At 47.6% G+C, this 19835-nt stretch overlaps 1 protein-coding gene across 6 annotated transcripts in view; it reads right to left on the bottom strand.

Moving 5' to 3' along the window:
• Nucleotides 1-10974: 10974 nt before the first annotated feature.
• The window catches only part of FOXP4 (forkhead box P4), a 142589-nt gene continuing 133728 nt past the window's right edge, over nucleotides 10975-19835 (bottom strand). For 5 of the 6 annotated variants that reach the window (XM_030561422.1, XM_030561421.1, XM_030561423.1 and 2 more), the window contains one exon: nucleotides 10975-19480. In XM_030561422.1, the coding sequence (XP_030417282.1) occupies nucleotides 19336-19480 (145 nt within the window). In that variant the 3' untranslated portion in view covers nucleotides 10975-19335. The remainder of the gene's footprint in view (nucleotides 19481-19835) is intronic. The other variant, XR_004000242.1, reaches the window with a different exon arrangement.

Below are 19835 nucleotides of genomic sequence, written 5' to 3'. Positions count from 1 at the left end.
AGTATCCCTGCTCTAGTATATTAACCACAAGATCAACTTTCAAGTACTGACACTGTCTTAGTACTCTGGTCCCAAATTCTCACCAAACAGGTGTCCCTGTGGAAAAACAGTGCAGGCAGCCAACAGCATTGGGGACACTTTCCTACTGCAGCCCTGACCTATACCAGCAGGAGGTACTGTATGGAACTGGTTGCATGGGAATTCTGGGCTACTTCACTCCCAGCAAGAATCACCATTGGTGACAGGGTTGTATTAAACTGCAGATGGATTTTCAATGGTTTTTTACACTGCCCACAGGTAGTCACTTTTCTGTGAACTTACACACACACACACACACACACACACACACCACACACACAATAAAAGAACAGAACACTCAACAATTTGGCTTCAAAATTTAGACATCTCGTGTTTTCAAAGTGGAAAAAGAAATTGACGGAACCCATTTTTCCTGAAAACAAACAGTGTATTGCAACAAGATATGGAAGCGATCACATTCACAACACTTGGACTTTCATTGCAAATATTTTTGCCCACGTCTACTACAGACCTGAATATGAGTGCTGGTTCTGGGCGGGAGCTCACATCTGCTCCAGTTTCCACCTGTACCAGCAGGAGTGAACAGAGAATCAAGAACTGATATAAGAAGTCTGTGTGGGGAGCTCACAGCTAACCCAGACCCAGCCTCTTCCAGCAGGAGGCTCTATAGAGAACCAGAAATTGGTGTAAGAAGACTGAATGTGAAAAGGGCTCACAGCTATTCCAGACCCAGCCTTTTCCAGCAGGAGGCGCTGTTGAGAATCAGAATTGGTGTAAGAGGAGTGGGTATTTGAACAGCTATCAGCTACTCTATGCCCAGCTTCAATCATCTGTAGAGAATTAGTAGCTGACAGAGGATCATTGGCTGTGCGGAGCTCACAGTTACTCTCCGCCCTGTTTCCCAGTTCAGAAAATGGAGATTATGATACCCTGCTACAAACAGAAATTGAAGGATCGAAGCAAAACCTAGTTAGGTTTGGGACATAACAGAGTGAGGCCTGCGGTCTGTCCGGTGCTTTCTTCATGCCCAGTGATAATCCAAATCCTTTCTGTAAACACTCACAAAGAACCTTGCCTTCAGTTTCAGAGCAACCATTGCCACGTCTGTATCCCTGAGTGCTGGCTGACCCCAAAACAGCCTCATGACCCAACCTCCCCTGCCCACCTCCAGCCTCCACCTCTGCTGCCCAGCACACCACTTCATCTGCTGCCCCACAGCTGGCGTTTAGGAGCTGCGTGTTTGCATCACAGATGAGACATGCACAGGTTCTCCCAGTTGTGGGCTTCATGCATCACAAGGGAGCTGTGAGATTTTGGTCAATTATATAGGTTTCTAATAAGTTTTTTGCTTATTATTATTCCCGGGGGGCAGGGGGGGAGGGAGCGAAGCAGGCAGTGGTGGTAAATTAAAACATTTATACACATTCTTTTTTCCATTTTTTAAAAAAGGGCTAATTAAAAGATTTTTCTCTCCCCCGATCCTCCCAATTTTACCAGCAATAATTCTGACCTTACAGTCTTTATTAAGGGGGAAAGACACCTGTTTTTGCAAGCCAAATTTTGTCTCTTGGCATCACTGATGTAAATCTAGACCGGGGTCGGCAACCTTTCAGAAGTGGTGTGCTGAGTCTTCATTTATTCACTGTAATTTAAGGGTTTGTGTGCCAGTACAGGTCTCTCGCAACTTAAGCGCATTTAACATGCGCGATTTCAACTATACAGGTACTGCCAGAGTGGGGGGCGTGGCCTCAAGCAGGCGGGCGTGGCTTCAAGATTTAAAGGTCCTGGGGCACCAGCTGTGGCTGGGAGTCCCAGGGCCTTTAAATCACCCAGCGGACTCCCATCTGCAGAGATGGCTGGTAGCCCCTGGAGTGAACTAAAGGGCTCGAGGCTCCAGCCACCGTGGAGCTCCGAGCTCTTTAAATGCCGGCCCCAGCCTGGCTGCCAAAGCTGCGGGAGAGATTTAAAGGGCTCCTCCGGGATCCCCACCGTGGTGGGGCCCTTTAAATCCGAAGCCCTGTGGAATCCTTTAAATCCCACCAGCAGCTCCAGCAGCGGGGCCGGGGCCAGCATTTAAAGGGCGGCGGGGAACCCAGTGCAGCCCTTTAAGTGCTCCCCTCCCTGCCCAGCTGCAGGAGCTGAAGGCAGGGTTTAAAGGGCTTGGGGATATAATTTTGGCTATATGTGGTTTTTGCTTTACACGATAACTGCGGAATCGAACCCCTGCCTAAGATGAGACTTGCCTGTAATATATTTTAACATTTTTAGAAGGTCTCTTTCTAGAAGTCTATAATATATAACTAAACTATTATTGTAAGTAAAGTAAATACGGTTTTTAAAATATTTAAGAAGCTTCATATAAAATTTAAATTAAAATGCAGAGCCCCCCAGACCGGTCGGGCCAGGACCCGGGCAGTGTGAGTGTCACTGAAAATCAGCTTGTGTGCCGCCTTTGGCACCTCTGCCATAGGTTGCCTACCCCTGACCTAGGCTAAGGGATTTCAATGGAAATCAGTGGGGATGGACTGGACTTCCATAGAGCAGTTGAAAGCAGAATTTGGTCTAAACGCAAGATTCCAAGAATCCATCATTTCTCCTTTTTGCACAAAGCGGTATTAATGTTCAGTTGGGTTTGCCACCCAGAGACCCTCATCCACAGTAAACCCAGCATTGCATGTAAATAACCAGATACAGCAAACACATACTCTCCTTACTCTATGCACATGCATTGTGTGCTTATCCACAAGTCCTTGCCTACTGTGAAGTCCCCATTCTTGGTATACTGAGCCCCTCCAACACTAGGCACAAAAATAGTTCCATCTCTCCACAGAGATAACATGGGCCAGATCCACAGGCAGCATAAGTTGGCATAGCACATATCAACCCTCTGCCAAGCACTAGCAACATTTCAGGGACTTGCAGTTCTGCTTGCCAGTGGAGGAAAAATCAGAGGCATGGAATCTGGGTATATTCTTAATGTATCTTACTTTATGTTTTACTATATACACCAGTACTTGAACAGAGGCAGTCACAAAGGGCACACAGGCAATCCCCTCTTTCTGAAATTTGGGCCCAGCCATTTCCCAGGCCCCAAGAATTGACTCTAGTTAGCAAAATTAATCCAGAGAACAAACCCTCTTGCTGTTTGCAACAGCTCTCTTGCACGAATCTGTATCACAAAACTAGCAACGATACAGTAGGTCTTCAAAGACTGGGTGCTGCTTGCAGGCTGAGGAAAAGAAATTTGTCAGACCTTGTGCGCCATCTGGTGCCTCCTACCATAACAGCCTTATTGAGATCAGTGCTGCTTCTCCGATTTACATCAGCCAAGGACTGGTCCTGTAAATATTCACCATCTCACGCCCCTCGACAGCCCAGCCAGAGCAGGAGAGAGGAAACGCTTCAGAACTATCCCCCATGTGACACCCTAAAGTTAACTGACTTCATTCTGATATATCTACAGGTCAGAGGTACATGCTTTTGCTCTGACAGGGTCATTGAAGTCCTTTGACATCCATTTAAAAAGGTACTACTAGATGAAATCTTGGACCAAGGTGCTGCTTTCATTTACAGATAAGCTCACTGCAACAATCAATCCCAGCCCAGACCCTCCCCTGGTCTTTGTTCAGTGCCTTTTGTAGCAACACCGGTAGACCACCTGCAATACTCAGAGCGAGAAAGGAGGCCAGTAAATCAGTAGAGAGCTGGAACAAATGACCCTTTGACTGTACATGAACTCCACGTGAGAAATGATGTTTGCTCAAAAAGCAGGGAGTTCATCTGAAGCAGGAAGTGTCCTGGGTGGGAGTTTGCACTCATTTGTTACCACAGGCGTAATCTGTTAAATGAGTGATGATCAGCCATGCAATGTATTAGGAGAAGGAGACTGGGGTCATGACAAACAGAAGGGTGAATTTGCTGGCTCAGATGAAATAAGAACTAACCCCCCTATTTTGTGCTCTGAGCCAGAGTCTAACTTTTCTTTCTCGGGGTCAAAAAGTAATAATCCTATTTGCCTTTCCTCCCAAGGTGCTTCTCAAAGTATATGCTGAGTCACTAAAATACAGCCACCACTGGGGTGCAGGGCAGTCCCTGAATAATAGGCTGGATAAAAATGCAGGGGGAAGAGGGATTTTGGTTAAGGGTACAGGGGATTCTCACAGGCAGTCAACACTGGCCTAGCCCTGCTCCCATGGAAGTCAATGGTTCAAACTTCCACTGGTTTCAATGGGAGCAGAATTAGAGCAACACTGAGTGTTTCTGAAAGTCCATCCCAAGGGGCAGAGAGTATCTGAACATCCACGCAGGCAGGAACTTGGTCTTTCAAATGAGATCGTAGAGTCCAAAGGGCATCTAAAATAGAGAGAGGGGAGCCAGGGGCCTCCTGCTGCCATTTTGCTAGCTCCTGGTTTCATTCTGGTCTGGGGGTGTTAGTGGATCCGGGGAGGGAGGTTGTACATCAGCCTCCTTCTTGACTTGGATACTGGTTTAGCAATCAGATAAAAAGAGCTTTAATATCTCAGGAAAAGGTTTATGGTTCAACAGTTAAAAAGCTCCTTCTCCAAGCATTAAATCAATCCAAGCCATACATTCCCCACAACAACTGACAGTCTTGTATGGAGTGAAGAGCCCCCCTTCACCACGTGAGCTATCACAGCATGATGCTGAATGGTACGCGTGGAGACGGGAACCAATGTGAGGCTGCGCTGAGTCTAAATTGTTTAACAGGTCTGTGGCCACATAGGGCACTTGTTTAGGAAAACTTGTGCATGTTTGAATCAAGGGATCCAGGATGAACAGGTCTAGTAACAGCCCCTGGAATACTGCTTTCAATTCCAGGCACCAACAGGAAGATATTGGCAAATTGGCGAGAGTTCAAAGAGCACTAAAATCAACCATTGGGCTGGCGGGGTGGATTTAGGAGGAAGGATTTAAAGAACTGAATAGACACAGCTTGGCTAAAGGTCAACTGAATGGGGAAGGAGTCATAACAGTTTCCTAATAGTGGAAAGGTCTGAACACTGATGGGAAATTATCTTGGTGCAGTCGGTGTGGTGTAAGCACAACTCATTGGACGAAATTCAGAAAAGGAAACAGTTCCACATTAGGCAAAAGTTCCCAACAGCAAGTTGTTCAGCTGTGGCAGGGGCTCCCCTGGGAAGTGGTGGAAGCTCCATTACTTAAAACTTTTTCATTTGCAAGCAGGGTTTCAAAGAGCTCCACCTGGTCGGTGCTGGGTGCTTTTGCAATTCAGACCCTTACTGCACAGCTTCAGTGGGAGCTGAGCTCTTTTGAAAATCCAGCCCTGCTTGTCTGTGCTGAGCCACTGGAAATTTGGCCTCTAGATTGAAGAGATCACTAGGGAAAAAGAAATGTACTGTAGGGAACAATTTCACATGAGCAGAGACATGAAGTAACTGATTGGATCTTTCCAGCTCTGTCTTCTGGGATCCCATCTTTAAAAATAAGAGGAGGAGTGGACCAAACTTTTCCTAACTCTGATAAAGTTTTGGGTCAAGTTTTAGAGTGAACTTAAGGTTGGTCTGGGTTTGTTCTGAGTTTGTCTGAACTTGTGGGGGTGTCCCAAAAACGACAAGTATTTATTAAAAGTGTTATTCAGTTTCTAGAAATGCCCCACAATTGACGAAGATGCGTTAATAGCAGATCTGGTTAAAGACATGCAAAAAAAAATTGCTGACCCCCCCCTCATCAAACTTCTGAATTTTTTGGAACTGGGTGCACAACTCTCATTAACTTCTAACAGGAGTTAGGATGCGAAGTGCTAGGATTGCCTTTGAAAAGTGCCCCCTAAACAGTTTTCTGGTGTGTTGGGAAGATAAGTTAAAGGAGAAGGGTCCTCTCCATTTTATAGTTATGCTTTTCCTGTGGCTGTTGATAGATCAGTGAAGAAGTGATGCTGTTGCATTAAGAATAGAGCTCTTTTGGCGTTCAGGCATGACAGACAGGTTGCACTGTAACAAACATACGTTGCTGATTCAAACTTGGAGGTTTAAAATGATTTTTATAATCAAATTTCAGCACGCTTGTCAGCACAGCACAAGCACCTTCCAGTGGCGTCTTGAGCAAGGCAACTAACAGCTGTCACCTTTGGGCTCTCATCCCCTCCTGTTGCAGAAGGTTTTAAAAACATACGCAAACACAGCACAGCGCGTGCGTCCAGAGGGCAAGGTCAGAGACGTACACCTTGCACTGACAGTGGGAGGTGGGGCGGTTTGTAATGGGCCTTGGACCCAAATCCTCAAAGGTATCTAAGCTTCCAACTTCCACTGATATCAACGGCCCAGGTCACTTTGGGGGTCTGGGGCGTAGTTCCTGAGGGAAGTTTATTATTGTAGTCTTGGGCCATCTTTCCTCCGCAAAGCAAACTCTGCTCAGCGACAGCGGTGACAATCATCGCTGTCAACGGCTTAAATGATACTTTCTGTCCCCCCCATCCTTACCGTTTTTAAAGACATAGTGCATTTTGATTCACTGAATGAAGCAAGTGGGATCCATTTTTTCCTACTCCATCCCTGCTCATCAGGTGTCATGGGAAACAAGGGCTGGGTGGCTAAGCCCAACAGCGCCTTCTGCTGCGGGGCCTTGGAGCAAGGCTGGGATTGGCAAGAGCCCAGCTGTGAAGATTGGAAGGTCCTTCATGCTGTGGGGGGACCGATGGGAGAAGGGACAGAGAAACAAGGAGGTTGAAAAGAGAGAACACAGACTCTGCAACTTAGAACAAAAACTCCAGCTGGTATCCTTGTGGGCAATTCCAATCTCTCGCCCCTACAAGACTCTCCTGCAAATCTATGTCAGTAGAATTATAGGGAAGGAAAGGCTCCCTGCCCTATCCTGGGCTAAACATCTGTTTGTGCTATCACTCCTCCACACCGGTGTAGTTAGCTCAGTTGAGGAGAGCTTTTCAAGTCAGAGTCTTGTAGATGAACCATCAAATGTGGGTCCCCTTCCCCTGCTGCTTCTGCACCTCAGCTGTGCTGCCCTGTTCTATTAATGTCCCATTGCCACGAGGGCCATCCCCCCTGAAAGCCAGGGTTTGCCTAAAAGATTAACAGCGCTAAACGCATAGAGCTTGGCTTGGAGGGAGAGAAGTTTGGTCGTCTACCACTGTTACAGAGGGCACCAGCACAGGGATGGTGAGAAACTTCCTGTACTGCAAGGAGTGATGGGATGAAAGTAAGACAGAGAAGATAGAGGCACTGCGGTCTAGTGGACTAGACTAGGATCCAGGAGATCTGCATTCAAGTCTCAAGTCTGTCACACCCCTGCTGGGGGACCCTGAGCAAGTAGTTTCTGCTCTCTTTGTGCCTCTGTTTACCCACCTGCAAAATGGGGATGATTATACTCTAGAGACTGAGTACCATTCATGGCCTAAGCCTTATCTCCTTGTGCCCTCCCATCTGTCTGTTGTACCTACCAGTTGTTTCTCATCTCATACTTGGGATAGAAGCTGTTTGGGGCATGGCCAGTCTCTTTGTTATATGTTTGCACAGCGGGGCCCTGGTCTCTAGATGCTACTGTAATACAAAAATAAAATAGTAATAATATCAGGAGGAACTTTAACAGGGAGATGCAACAGGTAGGGTCCTACCAAATTCACGCCCATGAAAAGCACATCACAGACTGTGAAATCTGGTCTTCTGTGTGCTTTTATCCTATACTATCCAGATTTCACAGGGCAGACCAGCGTTTCTCAAATTGGGGTTCCTCACCCAAAAGGGGGTCACAAGGTTATTTGGGGGGGGGTCACGGTATTGCCATCCTTACTTCTGCACTGCCTTCAGAGCTGGGTGGCTGGAGAGTGATGGCTGTTGGCTGATGCCCAGCTCTGAAGACAGCGCCCCACCAGCAGCAGCACAGAAGGAAGGGTGGCAATACCACACCATGCCACCCTTACTTCTGCGCTGCTGCCCTCAAGGCTGGGCGGCCAGAGTGGCGGCGGCTGACTGAGGGCCCAGCTCTGCAGGCAACAGCACAGAAGTAAGGGTGGCAATACCACGCCAGGCCATCCTTACTTCTGCGCTGCTGCTGGCGGCAGCTCTGCCTTCAGAGCTGGGCTCCCAGCCAGCAGCTGCTGCTCTCCAGCTGTCCAACTCTGAAGGCAGCACCGCTGCCAGGAGTAAGAGTAGCAGAACTGAAACCTCTCCCCCACCCCCAATAACCTTGTGACCCCCACAACTTTTTGGGTCAGGATCCCTACAATTACAACACCATGAAATTTCAGATTTAAATAGCTGAAGTTATGAAATTCATGATTTTTAAAACCCTATGACTGTGAAATTGACCAAAATGGAACTGTGAATTTAGTAGGGCCCCAGCAATAGGCCAAAGAGGAATTGTGCTAGTAAGAGTGGTGGGAGCCCAGAACCAGACTGGACATAGCTCTGTTTGTACAACATCTAGCACAATGAGGTCCTGGGCCGTGACTGGGGTTCCCATGCCTTATAATACAAAAAAATCACGAACCCCACAGCAATGGGCTGGATGATGCAATTGCTCTTTTCCCATCTCTAACTGCTCCGGTTCCATCATGTAGCTGGACTAGGGACGGGGGTGTTTTCAGCAGGATTTCCACATCTGTCTGGAAACCCTGGGCGCATTGTCCGGCATGTTAAACAGCGGAGGCAATTACCAGTTGTGTGTGTTTTTAAGGCACTGCTCTGAGCATCCAACCCAAAATAGCCCTAAACCTCAGTAAACACCAAGAAGGTAAAAAAGTTGTTTCTCCTCCGCCCCACCCTCAAACTTAAAAAGAGCATAGCACAAAAAGCAGCCAGCAAAGCAGCATAGGTAATTTATTTTATTGCATTTTATAATGCCATTGTCCATACAGATTACATGCAGCTAGATCTACTGTACAAGGGTTTACCGTCTGCCAAAGCAGACACACGGAAGTTCAGAGTACAAATACACAGCAATGCTATTTCCTTTATACAGCACGGGCATATGGCAGTGATGGGAATGGCAGGAGAGGAAGAGTCAAGGTTTATGCACATCCTTCTGCCACCTTCCCTGTCCCCTCCCCCACCTCTTGAAGGATCATATCCTCCCACTGACCAACGCCGAGGAGGAAATTAAAAAAGTTACCATCACTGCAGGTCTAAATTCTCACCTTCCCCCTCCTTCGAGCCAAGAGAAATGCAGGCTTCACGGTCTGAATCATGGGTGGGGAGGTAGCTGAGTAGGCAGCTGGAACTGCAGTATGGGTGAAATTCGGAAAGTGGGGTTGGTTTTCTCCTTATGCAACAATGCCACCTTCTCCAAAGGCTAGGGATTGTGATCAGGGAGAACAAAGTCCCTTTGCAACTGAGCGTGCTTAGAATGAGGACCTGCAGTGGCCATGGAGGGTACTACAAGTGCAAGCTGAGGTCAAGTCAGGTCAGCAGGCCAATGCTCCCTCCTCCGTCCACCCACTCAGACCAACAAGCCACGTCAGGGCCTGGCTTCTTGGCTAAGCTGACACTGATTAAAAGTCACTAGTCATTGGTTTTGGGGTGTTCCCGCCACCTGAGATTCAGCAAGGGGTTTGGAAGACTATTGCCAGGGTTGTGCAGAGGTCAGAGAGGCAGAGCTCTGACTGTGGTGGAGGAGGAAATAGGGAAGGATGACGGGACAACTGGCTAATGATTCTTCTGTTATAAATTCAGCAGGAATTCTAAAAGGGTTGGGGGAAGGGCTGCGCTGCCAGTCCCCTTCAGCCAGCAGAGTTTTCTCACTTGTAAAGGCAGAGGGTGACCCCATTTCTGCTCAGTGTGACCAATCCCTGCAGTTCTAACTACGCTTTGGGGTGTTCCAAATCTCAACTCCCAGTGGCGGTCCATATTTTGCAGAGGGTGCCTACGTTTACAACAAGCTGAACCCCAGATTTGAGTGTCCTCGAACTTTGGGGTCAGTCAGAATCCAGGGTACAAAATCCCACAGTTGGATTCCATCTCTTATTTTTTAAAAGCTTCCAAGAACATAAAACATTAAAAAAAATGACGACACTGGATATTTATGTAAACAAAAGACCTTTGGTTGAATTAAACTTCAGCTGTCTCTGTCCTCCCTTCCACCTTCTCTAATTCCCAGTAAACACTGACTGGAAATGGTTAGGCCAGGGAGCCTAGTTCCTTTCTTCCACTGGTTGATCTGTCCCCTCACCTCTCTACCACTATAAGCTAGTCTCACACACAAAAAAAAAATAAAAAATTAAATCCAAGACAACATGGAAAAATGGAATACTCTCCAAGTAAAGCCAAGGAGAGATACCAGAAGAGCTCCCTAATTTGCAGAAAGGGGTTCTAAACTTTCTGGGCTATTCCCTTCCCAGAATAATGCCATTAGAGAAAAAGGAACCAACAACAGAAAAAGCTCATGGTAGTAGGTTTAAAACCAGTATATATATCTCAATATATACAGACATACACGATTCTGCCACACGTTGCGTTTGGTCCTTTAACTCTCCCACCCCTGCATGAACCATGTTTTGAGGTAACAAGGCAAAGAATTTTAAAAATTCAATGGGTGAAAAGAAACCACGCCCCCCCCCCTTAAGTACTGTAAGTCGTTTGGGTGAAACGTAAGAGAAGGTTTGTGCGGTATTGTACCTTCATTATACACATCTCCGGAAAAAGGCTGGGCCAGACAACGAGGGGGGTAAGAGAATGAAATAAAATTACCCCTGAGTATCAAACTGGACACATTTAATGTGACACAAACACTTAATGTGGCTTGAACAATTGGGGCAAACAAAAAACAGGAGCGCTTGGAGCTGTAGGATATTCCAAACCTGCACATAGTTTAAAAAACCCTTTATATTTATATATATTCATATATAATTTATATAGTGCTCTTCTGAGCCAGATCATGGCGTAACAACAACATACAAGGACACACATTATGGTTGATGAGCAGAGAAAAAAGTAGCACAAGCCAGTTGCTTTTTTGTAACAGTACTTGTGTGCATCCTATGGGTGGCGGCATATGTGTGTTTTGCATACAGTGGGGTTTTTGTTTGTTTGTTTTTTAAGTAACATCGAACTACTAAAGTAATAATAATGAAATTGAACTTTTTTGGCTTATCTAGAATGAGGTGGCAATATGCCATGGGGCTACCAACTTTCAGGGTCGGGCTAATGCTTTGGCAAGGCTGTAACACAAGGATAATACCAGCAGATAGACAATGGTGATCTCAGAGAGGAAATTACAGCTTTGGTACCCATTGTGTCGCAGATCCCTTGGACAGGGTGTGTTCCCTGTTTTGTGTGCACATCTTTGGGTGGGTGTCGTTTATTCTCAAGAATACAGGATCACATTTTGCCCCATCTCTATAGCTTGATATGGATCTGTTAAGGAGGAGTGCTTTCCACTACAGCCTTGTCTACATTGAAAAAAAAAAATCACATTTTATTAGAGCTAACATGAGATTAAGCCCACAGGTTTGTCACTCACGCTGGTGTAACTGTGCAGACTTCAGTGGAGTTACTCTGCATTTATACCAGTGTAACCTATATCAGCATCTGCAATGTAGACAAAAAAGACGTTGGGCCAGATCATCAGATGGTGTTCGTCTGCATAGCTCCACTGACTCCTGGGACCCAACCATCTTTGCCTACCTAAGTCATATTAGTTAACACGTTCTAACATGATGCAGTTTCTCAGGGCAGGCAAACCTTAAGGTGGAAGCATCAGTTCTAGGAGTTCACATCTGTGTTGGCAGCTGGGCGTCTCAGTTGGGAAGTCCCTTTCTGTTCAGTTCCAGATCAGATTTTCAGGGGCACTGCAGGTCCCCACTGGCTTCAGATAGAGTGTTTTCAGGGTGCTTCAGGCCTCTAAAAATCATCATATCCTAAAATATCGAGTGGAGTCAGGCATGTAGCTTAGTGCCAGCCAGTTTCAGGTGTGCTTTTCAAGGGTGGGGAGGAGGTTGGAATTTCACTAAACAGAGCATCAAAATGATTTTCATACAATTGTTTTGAAGAAAAAAAAGTTCAGAGAGCAAGAGAAAGTGAAATGAACCATAAACAGAAAATTAAAAGGGAGCAGGCCAGTTTCACCCTCCAAACTGAATGAAATGCCGATATCTATATACGAACAGCATCAATGATGAAAAAAGTGTACCAGATTTTGAAACTCCCTTTCAAAATTTACTCATCAAAGGGGGAGGGCAGAGGGGACGGAAACGGAGTAATCAGACTCACTGGAAACCACACATGGGAATATTCTCAACAGTAACCCTTTAAGGAACACGCTCACTTTCTGATGAAGGTGGCATGAAAGCCACAACTCTTAGCTAGCAAATTTGTAGCCCATGAAAGAGACATGGCTTTTTAAAATCCAACTGCAACTTGAGATTCTGAAGCAGGCCACACCTATAGGGAGCTAGGAGACAGGAAATCTCTTCGTCTACAGCTTAATAAACACAAGAGCTTGTTTGGAGGCTAGATCTTGCCACTTGATCTGTGCAGGCAAACCCATGAGGTCATGTGAAACCTTGTTAATTTCCTTGTGACACAGAGGTTGGCTGCGCAGACCCAGATGCAAAATCTGCTCCTTGGAGAAACATCAAAAGTCATGCTTGTTCCAGGGCATCTTTGCTCCGCAGGGAGAGTGCTGCATTGGTGACACATCCAAATGTTATAGGGAGTGACGTGAGACTCAGACAGTGCTATGAGAAGAGGCAAGATAACCACATCTCCCCAATGAGTGACTATTTGAAATAAAAGCAAACAAACAAAGGGAAAAGAAAGGAAAGATTGTTCTGCTGGAGCTGGGAAAAAATGCCTCATGCTCACAGAATGCATCCGCTTTCAGGGTAGGTTCTCCTCATTTCACACAATGGCCTCTTCTGACTACTCACGAAGATGTCCCACCATGGGCTGTCCATGCAAGCTGATTTCTCAGATCAAGCCCAGGGATTTTACACTCTCTCTCTCTCACACATACACACAATATCAATTTCTGTCTCTGAGGCAGTTAGAGGATTGTTTTAACCCTTGATGTGCTGTTTTAAAGCTACAGTCAGTTCCAAAGTAGGAAGAGATGCCTCTCTGGCACTGGGCCTGCAGCGGGCTAAGGATCGCCCTAGGAATTGAGCTTTTTATAGAATTTCTCTGCGGCCTGTCACAATACCTAGTAGCCTTTCTGGGAATACCTGCATGGATGATATTTCCAAACGCAAACACCATTAAGGGTCTGAGCCTGTTCTTATTAAGGACAGTGGAAGGGTTCCCATTGATGTCAAATAAAGCAGGATCAGGATCCTAAGAAATGGTTAGATATGGGATCTGACCTCATTTAGACTTTCATAGTGGGGCCAGGTGGCCTGGCTTGAGATGCAGCAATGCATGCTGGGACCTGTGGTCTCCATGTATACCTCTGCATATTGAAAGTGACTGGAGCCTGCTTCCATTTTAGACACATGAAGGGTCTCATCCAAAGCCTGTTTAAATTAATGGGGCTTTTCCTATGAACTTCTGTGGGCTTTGGATTAGGTCCTAGGGCTCCTGACAAGATGTCAATGCGGCCCACTCTGCTGGGCAAAAGTCAGGCACCACTGCTTTAGAGTGCGGCTGTGAGAACAACAAATCCGTCCTTGCCCAAACACCTCCTGACTGGCTTGCAAGGTTAGCATTATCCCCCAAGCATTGGCATGTTCCTTTACCCTTTGGTTTAACCAGCTTGAGCTGAACAAACTCAGACAGAGGGACAGAGGCGCTGGTTTAAAGAGACAAATCTACTTCTAAAGAGAAATTACTCCCTTGAATGGGGATGGTTACAGGTCAAAGCCTCATCAACCTGACTGTACAGTACCAAGAGCCACCATATTAATACACCCACGTCTGTACTGGGCCCTGCAGAACCAGCTGTGGGTGCCAAGTGCACAGAATAGATATTTTACTAGGCAGAACATTGAAAAAAAAGAGCAGGTGTATAGACAGAGGTGACCACACCAGGAATATGGTTTCAGCTTGAGAGGGTGGCAGAGAGAAACTCCGGAAGATAACAATGCTGAAGTTGAAGCTCCCAAACCTGGTGTGATTGGTTTACAAAGGAAACAACTGACCAACACATCCAGTGTGGGATACGTTCGAGCAGAAGAGCAGTGTCTCTCATGGACCTGGGCTCGCACCCACTCTGAAGTATCAAGTACTAATAATGCTCGCTGCATCCTCAAGAGATGCTACAATGAGCTCTCAGCCAAAACTGGCTGCTCAAAGCAAGTGAGAATCTCTGCTAGAGAGCAAAGGAAGAGAGAGAAAGGATCACTAATACTTTTGGGGATACAAAATAAAGGGGAAAAAGCCCTTTTTGAAATAAAAGAAGTGTTACACTCCCCAAAAATGAAGCAAAATCCCCAGAGAAAATCTGGATGTATGCAGCAAAGGCAACCGCCGAGGGGTTCAAGGTTGAAATAAGGGAGTAAGATCTATAACAGACACGGGTCAGAGAGACGCGAGACAAAAGCAAGAGCTGGCACCCTGGAGACAGATGAAATGGGAGCCATCCCTAAGCCCTGCTAGCATACCCTTTGTTGAGAACACAGCAATAAAGCAGTAATGCACAATTCCGGTCTACCTTCATAAAAACGTACAAACAGCATCTGTAAACTTTGGTTTAAAACAATAACTTAAAAGTCAAAAGAAAGCAAGTGACGGATAGGGAAAAAACTGTGGGCATCTCTTTTTTGGCTGGCAGGTGAGACAGAGCAAAGTGAACGTGCACACACACAAAATAAGTTTAAAGGAAAAGTTTTGGTTTATGCTTCCAGCCCAGGAAAAGATCTTTGGTCAACAGTTATGCCCATTGCAAAACAGCCTGTACAGGGAGCTGAGGAGGGATTTAAGAGCAGTCTCAACATGAAGAGGATAGGCCAGGTGTGTGTGTGTGGGAATCTGGTTAGATTCTTAACGGTCTCTATTCCAGCTGTCTCTGGAATTGAATTGTGCCTGAAGGAATGCAGAGAAGCTCTGGAGGGGAGCTGAGGTTTTATTCTGTTTCTACACTTCATCAGCAGGTTGCCTGTCAAACATGGTCACCTTTGTATTTTTACAAGGGAGGCGGCCTGGGGATCAAGCTTGCTTTGCATGGCTATTCCAGTCTCCCTAGAGGGCTCCAAATAAGTAGCTGGATATTGAGTATTAGGAATTCTACTGCTTTCTTCCATTAGCTGCAACCCTTCTGGGACTGCCCCCCGCCACTCCCGCTTTTCCCCACAGATGTGAAGGACTCTATTTCTGTAAGGCATCTTCTCCCCTCTTTACCCCCCTGGACAGAACTTCCCAATCTCTCTGCAGTTTCAGAGAGACATGATGGGGGGGGGGGAGAAACTCGCACGTTCAGAGGAGACACCTAGTGTGGGCTCTGGGGAATGCTAGCAGCAACTCTGAACTGGGACTGTGGCATTTCTTTCATGCATTCCAGCTGCAAGAATAAAATAAGAGACTGTTTTTCACTCCTCCGCCCCAGACGTTGTCTAGATTGGATACATCTCCATTGTACAGCAGTCAGAACATAAATTCTGTGTCACAGAAACCTAACAGAGAGGATGAGAAGCGAAATCTTGGTGCAAGGCGGATAATTTTTGTAGGTTACTGTGGGTAATCCAGCTGCTCTCTGATCTTAAATAGCCATTCAAGACTTTGAAAACCTGGGAGCGGGAGTGCAAAGTTGACCAAAAAGCTGGGTTATCTACAGGCTGATGCTCAACAAGAAGTGCTTTTAAAAAGCAGGGGCCAGCGGTGTGAAGCAGATAACACTTGGCAGTTATATAGCACCTTCCCATTTTAGGAACTCCAAGAGCGGCAATAGCAAAGCATGGGGATCTGAGTTCTAAAGTCTCGTCTGGTCTCTTGCTCATGGATGGGCAGGGAATAGGGGGTGGGAATTGCTAGTGTCACTCTCCAGTGACCCCTCTGGTCAATACCGGAATCAGCCTGATTGGTTCTGGGAAGGGATCATCCTTTTTGCCTGATTTGAAGGTAAGCTGTTGCTCTATTAGGCAGCAGAGGGGGCAGGGTGTCCTGGGTCCCAGGAGACTCTCTAAAGGGATTTAGCAGGAAGGACAGATAGATGGAAGGATTTGTGACACCTAATCTGAAATGATTTGGCCTGGGCTGTATGGAGGGACTGAGTGCTGAGTGCTACCCAACCTACCTCAGCAGAAGAGAAGGGGCTGAGAGTGGGGAATCAGGCTATAGAGAAGGAGTCGTCGTATACTCTTGGTTACCGAGTGTCCATTTCTGTGCATGCTGCCCCAGGTGATTCAAATATGAAGCACATCATACAGGAGCGAATACTCTGTATGGGGCCCGTCTGGAGAGATCCCAGCTAAAAGCTTGTGAGTGGGTGGGGAAGGGGGGTTCCAAAAGCACCAGCTTCCATTAAGAAGCTGGGTGGAGAGGGGGGAGGAGAGGGAGGTGTAGCTATGTCCAGCCCATTTCCTTTACGTGATCCTTGCCAATCCTCCAGCATCCTCCTCAGCCCTGACCCCACTTGCCCCAGGCTGAGGGTTCTTCCCTCATGAACTGACTCCATCTTGCATTCCTAAAGCGAGACGAAAATTGAGTTACAGGGAGCACTGAGTTATTTGCCACAAGCTCCTGGAGCAGGGTTGGGTGTGAGAGAGGATTGATTCAACAGAGAAATCACTTTCAGTCGTACCCTGCCAATCTCTGAAACGGGACTATAAAGAGCAGGCCAGGGCTTTTAGCTCATCCAGACATGCTGGGGTAGGAGAGGCTATTCAAGGAGCAGCATGGTGAGGGGAGACTTTGGGCAAGCTTGCATCTGGATCGAAACTGTGAGCAGCTGGGCTTCCATCATCACCCAGAATGCATCATTCTGTGACGCCCCTCAATGGCACATGGTGTCTGCGACAGGAGAGGGTAGGAGAACCAGCACCGAGAGGAATTTTAGAAAATGTTAAAATGTGCGTTGCCGTGCCGACTGCCCCTTGCGGCCTGCATCGGTAGGAGTCACTGGGTGTCTGGAGCTGCACTTCATTCTGCATTCAGCTTGGCTTTTTCAATCTGCCTTTAGGAGATGGAGGGGAGGGGAGGGAGGGTTGGGTGCGAGGGATAAAGAGGCTGAGACGAGATGAGAACTGGATAGGGGTACCGTGCTCGCTTTGGTGACAAGCTCCTTTGCTGAAATAAGCTCCTCTGGGTAAATCCACTGCCCTGAAAGAGCTTGGAGAAAGTCCCAGAGGAGAAGTAGGTCTGCTCTAGAGATGCGCCAGGAGATTAAACCCTCTCAAAAACACACCCACCTGCCTCCATCTCCCAACACTCCCCAAATAGGATCCAGTCCTGTAACCAGAAAGTTCAGCTTGCCAAAGTCTCATTGGTGCTGGGGGGTGGGTATCAACGTCCCGTCTGGGAGGCTGGGCAGAGGAACCTTTGGAAGTTTGCTGCTTTCTGCAAAGAGAAAAGCCCTTGGGCAGTGTGACTGAGGTAACAAATACACAAATAACCAATAGACAAAAATCAAGAGGGGAGAGAAGGGGTTTGGTGTTTGGATTTTTTTCTCTTTTTTTGGCATTAATACCGTCTGTTCACCTGAACTATGGACCTTCTATCCCGAAAAATCTTTTGGTATCTTCCTGTCTTGACAAAAAAACCACTTGCTCCCAGTTCGCCATGGCTCTGGGCCCAAGTCTCTGACATGGCGAGGGTGGCGGGACCCCGGGCTGCATGCTGTCCCAGCCAGTGGGCTAACTGGAGCTGAGTGCCTGGGTCTAGCTCAGATCTGTGTGGCCACAGTGGAGGAGGGGCCCCATGACTACCTTATAGTACGTATTGCTTTAGGATTGTCCCAGTCAGCTCAGATAGCTGAGCTCCTGCTTTGATTCATAGAGCCGAGCCAGACCCCACGCCCGCTCCTTTGGATTCTGCTGTCTCGTCCTGCTCAGCTTCACTAGTACGAACCAGCACACACGACTACCCAAGCCAGGATGGCCCAGGGGACGTCTCTTCCATTCACCACCCTTTCCTTAAATGCCCTGCACCAGGGAAGGGAAGAGGGAGGCTTCACAAAGCAGGCACAGACCCTGCTCAGTGTTTCACCCCATGAGAACTTTTCATCGACACAGAATGGGGACAGAAGGGGAGCTGGGAGGAGGAGAAAGCACTGGACACACTGTTCTGCAGAGAAGGGCTTAAGTCTTTCCCTGAATTCAAACTGGCATTCAGCTCTCGTTTCGATCTTTGACGCCCGGGCGCTGGATTCTGAGTGGGTCCTGCTGCTGTCCTTCCAACATTTCCACCACACGAGATGGGGCGGGAGAGATGTCCTTTCTTCGTTTTCAAAGGGAACAAAACTCAAGGGCAGAGCATCCGCCCCTGCTGTGGAGTGTTTGTGTTTGTGTGGGTAAAGTGGACCGCCCCCATGATGCTACTATGCCACTGCAGAGCAAGGCAGAGAGGGAACAGGTGTCAGGAAGGTGGGAGATAAACACAGGTTGGCTATTATGTTCTCCAAGTGGTTTAGCATTTGGCAGTAAGACCTGCTGGAGGCGACAGCTTGATGGGGCTGCGTAAGGTTACGCCAAGCTCAGGCTCCTATGGACGCAACAAGTTCTTTTCCTCCATAGCCAGGAAAGGAACCAAGATGGGGGTGACTGGAACTTCCAGGCCAGCCGCCAGTTGGGTATCTGCAGGTGGCATCCGTGAGGTGAAAGTTTCTCCTAGTGCAAAGCCCACTGAGGGGAGAACGACTGGTGGGTTCCTGGCGTCACAGATGATTTTTTCCAAAGAGAAGGTGGTGGGGCGGGGGGCTGGGGAAACATTCATGGAGGCATGTAGCTCGGACATTGTCTCCGTTGCACAGAACGTTGCTTGGGGAGAACCTCGCATGGAACAGAGTAGTCCCATCACCATTGGAAAAACCCAGAGCATGGACTGAGACCTAACAAAATACTGAGAAAACCAACGTGACAGGAGGTGCCTTCCTTTTGCCATGAAGTTGGAAAACAGGGTGGGGGAAATAAGGAGAAATTTTCGGACAGAAACAACCTACCATCCTCGTTCACCAATCACTAACCAAAGGGGGAGGGATTGTTTTTTTGTTTCTCTGCACGTCCCTCATTGTGGAAGTCTGTTAAAAGTCACTGGGACAGGGCTGGGAGGGTCTGGGGGAGAGGGGACGTGCCTTCAGCAACAGGTTGCACCGAAGAAACCCTTTTGCTTTGTCAGGTTAATGCCGAAGGTCACCTTGAGGAGATGGGAGCCATTGCTTGGTCTCCACCTGGGGGGGGTAGGGGCGAAGTGCTTGCCCCTAGGTGAGGAGGGAGAGCCCTTAAGACAAGTCTTCCACCGGCAGCTCCTCATCCAGGTCCCTGTCCTCCGGGATCGTCACATTCTGATTGGTGGTAGCCATGAGAGAGACAGGCCTGTTGTCGTCCTCAGCCTCGGCGGGTTCTTCCTTCACGTGGACTTGATGGCTGAAGGGAGACAAGGGGAGTTGATGTTGAAAGCCTGTGCTGAGGGAGCGAGATAGTTTGGGGGATGGGTGATAGGGCCTGTTTAGCCTCTGGCAGTCACTGCTGGGACCAAAGGCTGTTACTCTCCAACTACTGTTCCGTGGCCTGTATCAGATGAGGTGGCAACACCCTAAAACCCCCACAATTGGTACCCTTGCCTTCTCCAGCCACAGAGGCTGATCTCCCCCATCCAGAACGGATGACCCTCCCAGTTGGGGAAGAGGCACGGTAGCAGAGAAAAACATGCCCTGCCATTGCCCGGGCTGAACGAGCTTTGTCCGTGCCCACAGGTTTTCAGTCCCCAGAGATGTCAAGG

The sequence above is a fragment of the Gopherus evgoodei genome, chromosome 4 (genome assembly GCF_007399415.2).
Source record: "Gopherus evgoodei ecotype Sinaloan lineage chromosome 4, rGopEvg1_v1.p, whole genome shotgun sequence".
NCBI classification, from domain to species: Eukaryota; Metazoa; Chordata; order Testudines; family Testudinidae; genus Gopherus; species Gopherus evgoodei.
The sequence above is the reverse complement of the archived record's forward strand: the minus strand, read 5'-3'. Positions and strand labels throughout refer to the sequence as shown.